Source organism: Solanum verrucosum, unplaced genomic scaffold (genome assembly GCF_900185275.1).
Source record: "Solanum verrucosum unplaced genomic scaffold, falcon-dt-bn FXZP01000117.1, whole genome shotgun sequence".
NCBI lineage: Eukaryota > Viridiplantae > Streptophyta > Magnoliopsida > Solanales > Solanaceae > Solanum > Solanum verrucosum.
Window position 1 is genome coordinate 260,224 of NW_026020014.1, and position 12,674 is coordinate 272,897.

Sequence of the window (12,674 nt, forward strand, 5' to 3'; positions counted from 1 at the left end):
TGGTCCCGAGAGGAGTAACGATAGCTAGATATTACAATGCAAAGAGAGATTAATTGAGAAAAACCATCATTCACTTACCCTACTCAAGTGACTCAAATAATGGCATATTTGTACTCTTTTATATAAGAGATTCGATGTATCAATTTGTGCATATCTCGATTAATCCATGAATCTTTTATATAAGAGTTTCGATGTATCAATTTGTGTGTATCTCGATTAACATGAAGCAACTTGCTTGTAACTGGATTCAGACCTAATATTTCTGAATAACTCTCATACCTAAGCAACTACTAGGTCACCCCCTTGGGAGATGCTAGTACCATGTTTCAGTTATATACCATAGCATGTCCACTAAATTGAAAGTCATGGTCATAGCTTAGCTATATACATCAGCTTGTAATTAGGTATATATATGCACTTAAGAAATGAGACACATATGTATAATGGATGCATGAGATATGCTCAGAGAGAAAAATGAGACACTTCCATCATCCATTTAAGAAAATTAGGTGTCTGAAATACTTCAGTTCAAACTATACAGAATGGCAAGTTTTAGCTTGCATTTCCAATGATCAAATTGCAAAGCTTAAAACCCTTCAATTATTTATTAAAGGATAGAAAGTGTCTTTCATGGTTTTGTTGATGACTGATGTCAAGGAGAACCAGCTGACACTAAATTTTAGTCTGAGAGAATCATGAAACCATTCCACTATTTACCAGCTCTTCCAAACCTTTTCTGAGTCTTTCTGCAGCTACTCGACAGTCCTTCTCAATCAATCCTCCAAAGGCGATCCTAACATAACCTGGACAACCACTGGAACTTCCAGGGATCAGAACTATTCCATGCCTCTTAGCTAGCCAGTGAACTACTTTGAAGTCGTCCATGTATTTATCTGGCAGCTTTGCCCACAGGTAAATGGCACCTTCTCCTCCTTTAACAGCTCCTTCTCCCAAAGGAGATAAGGCTTCTTGAAGCACTTCTCTGTTCTTGACAAGGTCTTTAACTTGATTAGTTACCCATTCTGGTCCCATTTCCATTGAGTAAAGAGCCAGTCGTTGTGAGATTATTGAAGCACAAATCGGTATGTTGTCCTGAACTTTAAGGAGTTGAGCTGCGAGCCCTTCCACTTCCGATGGGTATGCTATCTGCATCGATTAAGACATGAGTTTAGCTCACTCACAAGATGAAACAACTTATCCAATTCAGGAGTAAATATCCAGTACAAAAGTTTGCTGAGGAATTCTGCTGCAAAATTAACATTGCAGCAAAAACATGTTATAAAGCAATCATGCCTCATTCGCAATAATTAGCTGTTGGAACAAGTCATTTTTGTTGCAAAAGAATACTTGTATTTGGTTGCTATTGAGACCAGTTTTATATCCAATCCCAGCTGATTACTCAGCCAGGCACACATGTTTTTATAAAAGCTAATGAATAACAAGTATAGAGAGATATATTAGAGGTGTCATACATGCTGGTTTTAAAAAGAGATGTGTGAGTAAAGAGAAGCGGTTTTATTTGGGATAAAGGTAAAGACGAGGGAGTTTATGAGGCAAGAAGATGCAGTTGGGGAAAACATAGAAAAATCATCTTTTAACCAGAGATATATTTTTCTGGTTGTGTCAAGAGTCGCCCAACAGAATAATAATCACTTGTGTGCCCAATATCATTACATTTCTAGATATAAGTTGGAACAAGAATCACTTACATATCCAACTCGCCATCCCATCATCCCATATGCTTTGGAGAAGGAAAAAATGTTGACAATGTGGTTTGCTTCTATGCAAACATGCTTCCGATCATCATACATGAAATACCTGCAAATAACTTGCAACATATATATAAGAACATATCATCCAGGAAAATAGTTAACCACAAACAGAGTGTACTGAAAAAAGTTGCAAGAAAAAGAAGGAACAGAGACGATATTTGACAGAACAAGATGTTTGCAATCATGGAGGAGCAAAGGCTCAATAGATACATGTCTTAACTATCTAACTCCTTGAGAAAACAACTTTCTAGGCCTATCTGTCATCTAGGGATTGAGAACAAACAGCAACAAGTTGGCCAATAAGGATAAATTCAAGACTGAACATTCTGTCACCTTTAGCTATTTCCTTTCCTCCCCTTCATACCGATTAAAATTCTGCAACAGATCCCAGGATAGCATAAATTTTTGGGAAAAAAGACAAATATACCCCTGAACAATCGTAAATGGTATGTGTATACCCTTCGTTATACTTTTGGTACACCTATGACCTTACCGTCCAAATTTTAGAGCGTATATACCCTTTATACTAACCAATGACCTTACCATCCAAATTTTAGAGCGTATATACCCTTTATACTAATGGTGATACACGTGTCCTAATCCTATCTACCGACCTGAAATTTATTAAATTTTTCTACCAAAAATTAAAATTCCCACCCGGAAACCCACCCAAGTAAAAATACCCGCATCCAATTTATTCCAATTTCTCTCGCTATCCCCAAAAGTACATCCACTACATTGGCATCCAGCAATGTTGATTTCCCCTCTTGACACACCGCCAAATTGCACACCACCAAGATTACCCTACCAGCCATATCGTTGGTTTTGAGCTAATGACGAGTCAATGTCATTTTCCAGGCCAAGATGAATATCGCGTGTGTTCTTTGGTCTCCTCGGAGCTGTCATTGAGAAGATTAATTAGCAGAGATGTTAGTTCCAGCTGGAACAATTTTCACTTTGTTGACTTGTGCCAACTAGAGGTTGTCTAATGCGACGACAATGTTTGGTTGAACTCCGGCATACCTCGACACTAGTAACGGCTTGAAAGCCGATGAAAATTGCGGCGTGCACAATGTAACCCTAGGTGTGTGTTTAGCATAGGAATTGCAGTTATGTTTCACAGATGACAGATAACATCTACAAACAGAGAAAATGAAGTTGGAGGAGGCAGATGATGGGATTTCGTCGGCGATAATCTCTGACAAAATCGATTGCGAAGATGAAGAGGAATAGCTGGAGGGACGAGTAGTAAAGGAAGTAGAGGCAAGTTGTTGACGATGACAGATTCTTCAGAGCTCGAAAAAGAGTTGAAGCAATGATTATTCCTTGATTTCATTTCCGATGTGGTGTGAGAGAGAAGCACATGTGGATTCTCCGCTACCCAGTTGAGCAATTTGGGTTATATTTTTGGATCTGGGTATCATGTATTTGGGTGGGGATTTTAATTTTGGTAGAAAAATTTAATAAATTTCGGGTCGGTAGATAGGATTAGGACACGTGTATCACCGTTAGTATAAAGGGTATATACGCTCTAAAGTTTGGACGGTAAGGTCATTGATGTACCGAAAGTATAACGAAGGGTATACACATACCATTTATGATAGTTTGGGGGTATATTTGTCCTTATTCCCTAAATTTTCTTGCCTATCAAATTTAGTGTAAGTTAAAAGTTCACAAATCATAAATATTTCCTCACAATGCCAACACAAACGACCTGTATCCTTGGTTTTATTCAAAAGTCTCTTGCTGGTCTAACTACATGTATTCCAGGATTAGTCAATTCAACAACTACTTCCCTCATCATCTTTAGTTCTAAGACCATCATCACTCGTCCACGGACGAAAAAACAAATTGGCACCAGTCATTAACAGCAAGTACTCAATTCAATACGAGAAACTAAAAGATTTGTATACAACAGAAAAAGTCACTTACTCATATGTGTTATCAATTACGAGCCAACATCCCGCTTCCTTACAAATATCAGATATCCTCTACATGACAAAAATGCAACTTGTTAATGTTTTAATAAAGTAAAAATCACAAGAGAATACTAATGCACTTTGATAACTGATGACTTCAATAATCCATCATATCTATAAAGATGAGATAAGAGACCTTAAGAAGGGACTCAGGGATATATGTTCCTGATGGATTGCCGGGATTAACAACAGTGACAAGCTTTGGGGTTGGTACAGTCTTCTTTAGAGTACTCTCCAACCAGTCTGAAAATTGAGAAATCATGGAATATGTCAACCCATAGACAATCAAACAACAAAGGCAGATAATGTTTTGAAACTCTCAAGTCCATTTTGCAAAACAGTTGCAATATTTAGGTTAGCATTATGCATCAAAGTGTCAAACTTTTAAGTTATAACACACTTAAATCAGGTCAACAATCGGGAGTGAACTTTACTAACTTCATTTTTCTTTTTCTTTTCTTTCTGGTGGGGATGGGGTGTGGACATCCAATACAAGAAAAAATGCAGAACAATTGTTTTCCAGACAACATTCTACAAATCAAGACCATTATGAATGATTTACACAACTTGCAACACAAAGCAGAACACTACTTCTGCAGCAACCTCATCTTCAGTTGATTTCTACACAAATAGTGTTAGATTCAGAGAAGATGGAGTTTTTTTATAAATTTCAAGCAAAGGGGGAAAAAGTAACTCATAGTACAAATGTGATTAGTGATTACGATATATTCCCAAGTGCTCAGGCGACAAAGATAAAACGTGTTCACTAAAACTTGAACATGCATGCTAGCACAAAAGAGATGTATACCACAACATCTAGTATAATCAGTCTTAAGGAAAACTAATGGAAGGAATAGTAGTGTCTTAATAATGGGGAGGGTACCACGAAATGAACATCATATGAAAGTACAAACCTGCATCAGGATGGAGTGTCTTTGCGTCACCAGGACCCACCAGAATATCAGTAACACCTGTCATCTGGAATGACATGTGTGCATTGAAATAGTATGGTGCAAACATAACGACCGAATCGCCAGCATCACACAGTGTGAGAACGACATTTACGAAAGCCTGAAATCGATTCAGTAAGATTCCATTAGAGATTTCTCAGCGATAGGGATACAGCTAGTCCATTAGTCACTAACAAAGAACATAGACATATACACAAATTAATTTACCCATAAATGTAGCATCTCTATTTCACTACAAATGGCTCTTTAATATAGCTCTACTATCTTCATTCAGCTTAAGATAGCATCTGAATTTGTTTATTGTAGTAAATAGTGATTTTAATTTGGAGCACTATTGAGGACACCACTCTCCTATTCAAAAAGAGACTACTGCTCTGTAATGGACAGGTACGTAATGATATGTCTGTACTCTGTACTCATACTTTGTGAGCCCATTGAACCATCATTTAATCAGTCATGGAAAGTCTAGCCGATTAAATCTCAAAATACCCTAAGTAATCCCAAGTTCAATTTTGCAGACAAAATTTTGAGGTTCAAGTGCTTGAGCTTGAGCATTTTAGGTATGTCGGTAGATTTTTTCTCTAATATGTTTCTGACAGATGATGCTAAATGGGGAGTTTTGTTGCTGCAGATGTTCGCATTGCAAGATTGTCATCTCATGAAAGTGACAACATACAAAAATATAGTGATAGCATGCAAGAACTAAAAGAGGTCTTATAAAAAAAAATAGAGAACTTTTTTTATCAAGTTGTAGCATGGAGCTGAATAAGCCCACAACAGAAGAGTAATCTTCTTTTATCAAGAAAAATATACATAAGCAGAAGAATAATCTTTAGATGGGTAGAAGCAGAAGAAAATAAAATCCACATCTCAAAAGCACACCAACCTTTCAGTACACATCATGATATACAAAGAAGAAAATTTTCACGAGTGAGGTAGTTCTATATGTCTTTTCATAAGTCCTCCATACCGTTTATCAGGAAAAGCACTATATGGAAGCTAGCATTTTGTTGACTACATAGACTCTAACAAGTCTTCCCCGAAGAGGGGGAGAGAGAGAAAGGGGGGTAAAAAGAAAGGAAAAAGATCCACTCACGAGATGAATCTCTTAGTTTGATGACAATGCAGATAGTAGAAAATTGCAATTCCTTTGAGGAGCCCTACCGCGTTTCTAGTATGAACCAGCCAACTCTGAACATAAATTAAGGGAAAAGGGGAACTGAAGAATAGCTAAGGAAGGTGAAGTAAGCATGCACCGAAATACTGGTCCTTTGTCAAAGCAAATGAACCTGGTATGAAGGTGGAGTAGAATCAATCTCAATCCACTCTAACTCATGCAAACAAATCACCAAAATGCAGTTTCATTCTACACCGTCCAACCTTTATCTGGAAAAAGCTGGAAGAAAGGCGAGAAAGAAAGGTAGCCTACTACTATTAAGGACAAGTAAGAAAGAGAGGCGAGCTGACTGGCACCTATACCCTCTAATGACTGAAAAGTAATAAAGTATCATTTTACCTGATTTGCACCAGCAGTAACCATCACTGAGGATTTATGTAGGTTATTTTCACGACCCAACTGGAGAAGAGCACAAAGAAAGTATTAGACTGAAAGATGTAAAAATCAAATCTCAACAAGTGAATAATATAGTTTGAAAACATGAAATGTATGTGACAGTAACTACTGGTTCACTAGGCAAAGTACCATATGCCACTCCAATGTTTGTTCCACTACCCAGCCTATAAGATGCAAACCAGAGTACCACAGTAATCCAACTGATAAACCATACCTTTTGAATCAACGCCTCCCTAAGCTCAGGAAGGCCCTCATCGGCACCATAGCGACTAACTGAAGGTTCCCAGATAGCTTCTTTCACTTTTTCAAGTGCTCGAGCAGGTGGTTGCCAGTACACTACTCCCTGCAAGACAGAGAAGAAATAAGATGGTACCAAGATATATGGACGGAAAACATGGACAAACCATATTCAGGCAAAACCAATATAACTTCTCAATCTAACAGAAAGATCCACCCACAACAGATAACTCTATTCCTTTTGTTTACTCTTTCTGGAAGGTGCATAAGAAGCAATAACTACCCACCCATTCCCCAGGCCCCAACCCCAGCAAACTAGACAGCTTTTAAAACTTCCATTGGTAGGTTTAGGTTGATTAAACTTTTTTTTATATGGAGGTTGATTAAACTTGCTTGTCAAAAGATCGGTCCTCAGAGATTGTAATAGTACCAGTCCTTTGTAAAATAGTCCAATACTAGACGGATAACACTTAGGGATAACTTCTCACAGCATGGCAGGGCTGCAGATATTCTTCTGAATCACAGTATTCTTGGTTAACTCAAACAAAAACAGATCAAAAGAAAAGTATTATGACTCTTTTTTCACAGGAAAAGGACAAACCGACTATGGAACATAATCTCCATTCTCCACATTCAAAATCATCTGCAAATACATTCTTTACATGGGAGAGAGGTCCAATTGGAATTTATTTATTTTTCCATCACTAGCTTAAATATTAAGGAATCCACATTTCAACCAAAAAAAATTGAAATTGATAACCCCAAGAATAAATCAGACAAATTTAATCTAAGTCAATCTAATCAAGATTTCGAAAGGCACAAAAAGATGATCTGTAGGCGTCAAAGTCATCACAACACAGATGAATTTTATCAAAGTTCTCAACTTTTTGAACCTTTCAATGGAGATTAGAATAATAAAACTAATGAAACAAACATTGAAGAAAGTAAACAAACCTGAGCTAGAGAAATACAATCTTTATTACCTCGAACCAGTTCTTGTATCTATCAATTGCAAAAACACAACAACAACAACACATCCCATCAATGCACAGAAACTTAAACCAAACAAACAAAAAACAACAAATCCAATCTTGGTTCTTGAAATTTACCTGAACCATAACTGGTGTCTCGGTAAGCACAGCTCTTCTAGCAAGCATTCCAAAAGACCCCATTTCCTCTTTTCTCTCTAAAACAATAAAATAAACACAACCTTCGAAGAAAAGAGTTCTTATCCGCCTACCCAGAAAGCATAAAAAAGGCCTTTTTCCTTTCTGAAAAATCTTACAAAAAGGTTGGAACTTATATAGAAAGAGATCGTAAAAAATACTTATAAAAATTGGATCTTTTTGTTAAATTAATGAATAAATTTGACTGCTACGGACAACCCTTGAAACTGTTAACTGCAAGTAGGAATTAATAATATAGTAGTAGCTGGCAAAAGGCAAAAGCCACCCCTTTTTGTATTTTTGTGTTTCATACACGTTATAGCATATAGTTTATGTTAGGAATTTGTTTTGACTGTTAGAAGTTGAAGTTTCCATTATTAATTTTGGTAGAGAAAACGAAGCACGTTTCTCTCTTTGCCTTTCTTCTTGTTTCTGTTTTTTTTCCCCTTTTTAGTGCCTTCTTTGACCCTATCTCCCCCACCAACTTATCCAATTCTTGGTCTAACACGAAAAAAATATGATAAATAAATTAACATTGATATAGTAAATATTATGGGATTGTATGATATCGAGATGAAATAATTGATTGAGAATATTTCATGAAGTTATTCTACTACTGTAGTATAAAATATAAATAATAGAATAAAAAAAATGAAATTTCACATCCTGTATTTTGTTCTGAAATTATTATTTTGTATCCTTCGTATGAAATGACCTCTTAAAGAATCATTGTACGAAAATAAGATGGACAAAGTTACCCCATATGAATGAGTAATAAGAGCATGCAATTACTTTTATTTTTCAGTTTCTTATTCAATCCCGCAAATACATTTGAATTTTGATTAAATTGAATTAGAAAGGTGTAAGATGCATTTCAAAGAGAAGTATTTCATTATACGAATATAATTTTTTTTCATATATCCTATCACTACCTTGTGTTATTTATTTATTCCTTATAAGAATAGAATTTTTATTTATTTATTCATCCCTTATACGAATAGAATTTTTGAAAGAGAAAATAATTTTTTTTTTCATTTTTATTTATCCCATCATTACCTTGTATAGTTTATTTATTTATTTATTTATTGTTGTTTAGGAAACAAATAAGACTTGAAGTGCGAAACTTCCGGGTACATTCAATTATTTTATTTTATCTTATTCTTCTAGGAGAATCTATGAAAGTGTGAATTCATGATAAGAACTTTTAAAAATATGGTTAGAAATAAATGCTTTTTATTTTAAATTATTTTTTTGGATTTGATTTGATATAAAGTTTAACGTGTTATTTTAAAATAAAAATATATATTTAGTTTGCTATGTCTTAATTTTTTTTAGCTTGTTTCTAAAATATGTCCTTTTTTTATAATTTTTTATTTTTAACTTTACATGTTTAAATCAGTATTTTAAAATATATCTTTGGTTTAAAACTAAAAAAGTAATTAAAATTTATATCAAGTATTAAAGCAAACAAATAAATTAAAATAGAAAGAGTGTAATATATTAAAAGTATCCTTTGAATTATTCTAGGATATATTGGGTATAAAATATTATTGTAAATGGAGGGAGGGAATACTAATCAATGAGGTTTGGTAGAAACAAAAAGGCTGGTAGGAGATAAGACTAACACCCAATGACCACTTCTTTTGCTTTTCCTAGTTTCACGACAACACTGAATGAATAATATATTACGCTTTCGCGTTTCAATTTATTTACCTGATTTTGATTTGATACCAAAAAAAGATTCTTAAACATATTGTAGTTTTAAATTAAAGATACATGAAATATATGACAATGCTCTACTAGTAGAGTTGTCTGGTCAATTCATATAAGTGTCGTGTTCCATGCAATTTTATATGAATTCTTCACGATATTCACATGAGTTTATTTTTCCATGGTTGTCAACAAAGTGGTAATCACTGTGGATATAGTACAAATGTACAATTACATTTTTGGTGCTCTTATTATTTGGATTTTGGAACAAAATATCATCACTTACTCACTTCACTTGTATTTTATGCTTTTTAGATACAAAATGTGAGGATGAGTGACAGTAATTGCAAACAAATTGAAGCAGATTATAATGTAAAATTACACGAATCTAACATGTGTTTGGATCTGCTTGTGCGCACTTTGACTGCTTCCATGAGGTTACCTGCTATCTCCCACTAGAATAGTTACCAGATAACTCTGTCTACCAAGGCTTGAACTGTTGTCTCTGGCAGGGATTGTTGGCCTAGTTTCTTGATGTCGTTTCCTTGTCTAATAGCGGAATTTTTCTCCTCAAACTGATTCTTGGCCTCTAAGAGTTTCATGTGGTTCATTTCCCCGCCCAATCTGTCAGCTAAACGGAGCATCTCTCTTTCATGTTCAATCTCCTCTACAACTTTTGGAGATATGTATTCAGAATCTCGTAGTCTTCTTTTATATCCACCTCCTGTTGCCCTGGATGATTTCTGCAGAGAAGTACATCATGATTGTGAATGTCCTTACATCTGGTGATGGTCCAAAGTTCTTTATTGCTTCAAAAGAGTTGCATCCTTCTCCCTCTGGCTTGTTTCTGCCAAGTATTTTAGTAAGATATTACATGAATAAATATTCTGTTTCAAGTCCAATTTCTTTGGCCTGCTCAACAATGTCAATAGCATGATCTAGCAGTAAACGCCTTTCATTAATACATCAGCAACAAGATTTGATCTTGCACCATTATTAGGTGAATGAAGTCTGCAGAGCAAGACAGCTTACATTATGCAAGTCAATACCAGCATTTTGAAAGTTGAAAAGAATGCAAGGAATGATACACCTCGAATTATTTGAGACCACAACTTCAGTTCAACTGAGGGGTTGAGTGCTAGCAGATCTAAGGTTTTCAATAAACGGCTTTGTCAGTATCAACAACAAAAGGCAAAGATCTTTGTGCAAGAGAAAGCCAAGAAGACGTCAGTTTGAGGTCTTCTCCTTACTCAGATTTCTTCTCAATAAAGTCTTACCATTGATCTCCACAATTGCAGCTTCCATTCAAGAACTTATGGTATCTATTAACATCCCGCACTATAATCTCTCTATCAACAAGTCTACTAATATACTTAAATGCCTCATGACAATCCCTGCAAATTCTCAAATTCTTCACAATCCGCAAAGCTTTACCAGGTGGTGCTGTTCCATTCAACAATCCAAATGCCAATGCCAGCTTCTCACTGTGATGCCAAAGTGATTTCTTCTTCTCCTTCTCTTCTACTTCATGCAACATTTCAGTCCATACGGGCACGTAACCCAGTTTCTCAATCTCCTCCATCAACTCTGTTAACTTAGCATAAATCTCATTGGTTCTCTCATGCCTCCTATCACCAGCTAAAAACACATGAACCTCACCCAGCGCTTCAATCCAACTCTTCCCACCTTCCTTCCTCACTTTCTTATCCTTCATTTTCTTCCACACCTCCCTCACCTCATCCCACCTCCCTGCACTTGCATAAGCATTAGCCAAAATTACATAAGCTGAATCATCCATTGGGTTAATCTCCAACAACCTATCACTCATCCTCCACGCAATATCCATATTCACATGATATGCACATTTAGACAATAATACTCGCCATAAAGCTGCATCTGGCTTAAAAGGCATGGTTAAAGCAATTTGCTCTGCCTCCTCCAGACGTCCTGCTTTTCCCAATGCACCCACCAAACACGTATAGTGCTCAAGACACGGCTCCAAACTATACTCTTCCGTCATCCTCTTGAACCATATCTCAGTCTCTTCAACTAAACCTGCATTGTATAATGCCGTCAAAGTAGCTAAGAAACTGTACTCATCTGGTACCATTCCCCGTTCTTCCATTAAAGTGAAAAGCTCTATGACATTTCCATGTTCCCCTTGTTGAGCATGCCCTGCCATCATCGCATTCCACCCGACAATATTGAGTTCCATTTCAAGCTCATCAAACACTCCACGAGCGTTCCCCACAAGCCCACATTTCCCATACCCATCAATCAATGCACTGCCTACAATAACATTCAAATTAAGCCCTGTTACCATCGCGTGCCCATGAATAATCCTACATTGTTCAAGCATAGCCATGTCAGAACCCGCCCGCAAAGCCCCAGAAACACTAACCATAGTAGATGCCATACCACTCCTCCTCATTTCAACAAAACACGACAAAGCATCAATAGGCTTATAATTCTGAGCAAACCCAACAATAACCGAGGAGAAACAAACCTCATCTCTCACAGACATTTCATCGAACACCTTCTTAGCATTATTCGACAACCCAGTTTTAAAATACAATGACACAAGAGCTGACGCCGTAAACAGCTCTGAAGAGAAACCCAATTTGACAGCAAGAGAATGAAGTTGTGCCCCAAAGGTGAGTGCAGGAAGAGTGGCGCATGTTTTGAGAAGGGACGTTAAAGTATGGCTATTGGGTAGGATTCTTGAAGGGTGACGGAGCATGGAAATGAAATGATGAAAGGAAAGTGGTGAGTTGGAGAATGCAGATGTGAGGGCTGTCCATGAAACGACATTGGGCGATGGGATTGACCGGAAAACACGGGCGGCGTCTGACCGGAGATCAGATTTGGAGTAGAGAGTGATGAGGTTGTTTAGCACTGCACGGTTAGCTTTTGCGGCCCCTGTTGTGATGGCTCGCGCATGTACGCACCGTGGGTCTGTTGAATCCATTTCTCAAGCCTGATTTGCTTGTTTCATCGAACTAATACCAACACAATGGACCCTAATGGTGGGTGGACACGGATAGATTAATTAGGTAGTTGAGTGTTGTCGTGCCAAGTGTCTTTATACCTCTCAAAGTAGGGCTACGGATAGATTAATTAGGTAGTTGAGTGTTGTCGTGCCAAGTGTCTTTATACCTCTCAAAGTAGGGCTACGATTTGCTTACACTCTACTTTTTTCAAAATAACTTTGTAAAATTATGTTGAATATGTTGTTTTGTAGTATTAATCTGAAGAAAATATCAGTA

General features: G+C 36.6%; 2 protein-coding genes across 2 annotated transcripts; both read right to left on the reverse strand.

Moving 5' to 3' along the window:
- Positions 1-472: 472 nt before the first annotated feature.
- On the reverse strand, positions 473-7,845 carry LOC125820566 (aromatic aminotransferase ISS1). The gene is made up of 9 exons (XM_049499968.1): positions 7,642-7,845; positions 7,487-7,534; positions 6,510-6,638; positions 6,239-6,298; positions 4,666-4,822; positions 3,888-3,994; positions 3,705-3,763; positions 1,710-1,818; positions 473-1,146 (listed from the first exon to the last, which is right to left on the reverse strand). Exons 1-9 carry the CDS (start codon positions 7,702-7,704, stop codon positions 694-696), a joined length of 1,185 nt encoding a protein of 394 aa, XP_049355925.1. The 5' UTR covers positions 7,705-7,845; the 3' UTR covers positions 473-693.
- Positions 7,846-10,657: 2,812 nt separating this feature from the next.
- LOC125820557 (putative pentatricopeptide repeat-containing protein At5g52630) lies at positions 10,658-12,407 on the reverse strand. Its single transcript, XM_049499958.1, has one exon. The coding sequence runs from the start codon at positions 12,374-12,376 to the stop codon at positions 10,682-10,684; it is 1,695 nt and encodes a 564-aa protein (XP_049355915.1). The 5' UTR covers positions 12,377-12,407; the 3' UTR covers positions 10,658-10,681.
- Positions 12,408-12,674: the final 267 nt, after the last annotated feature.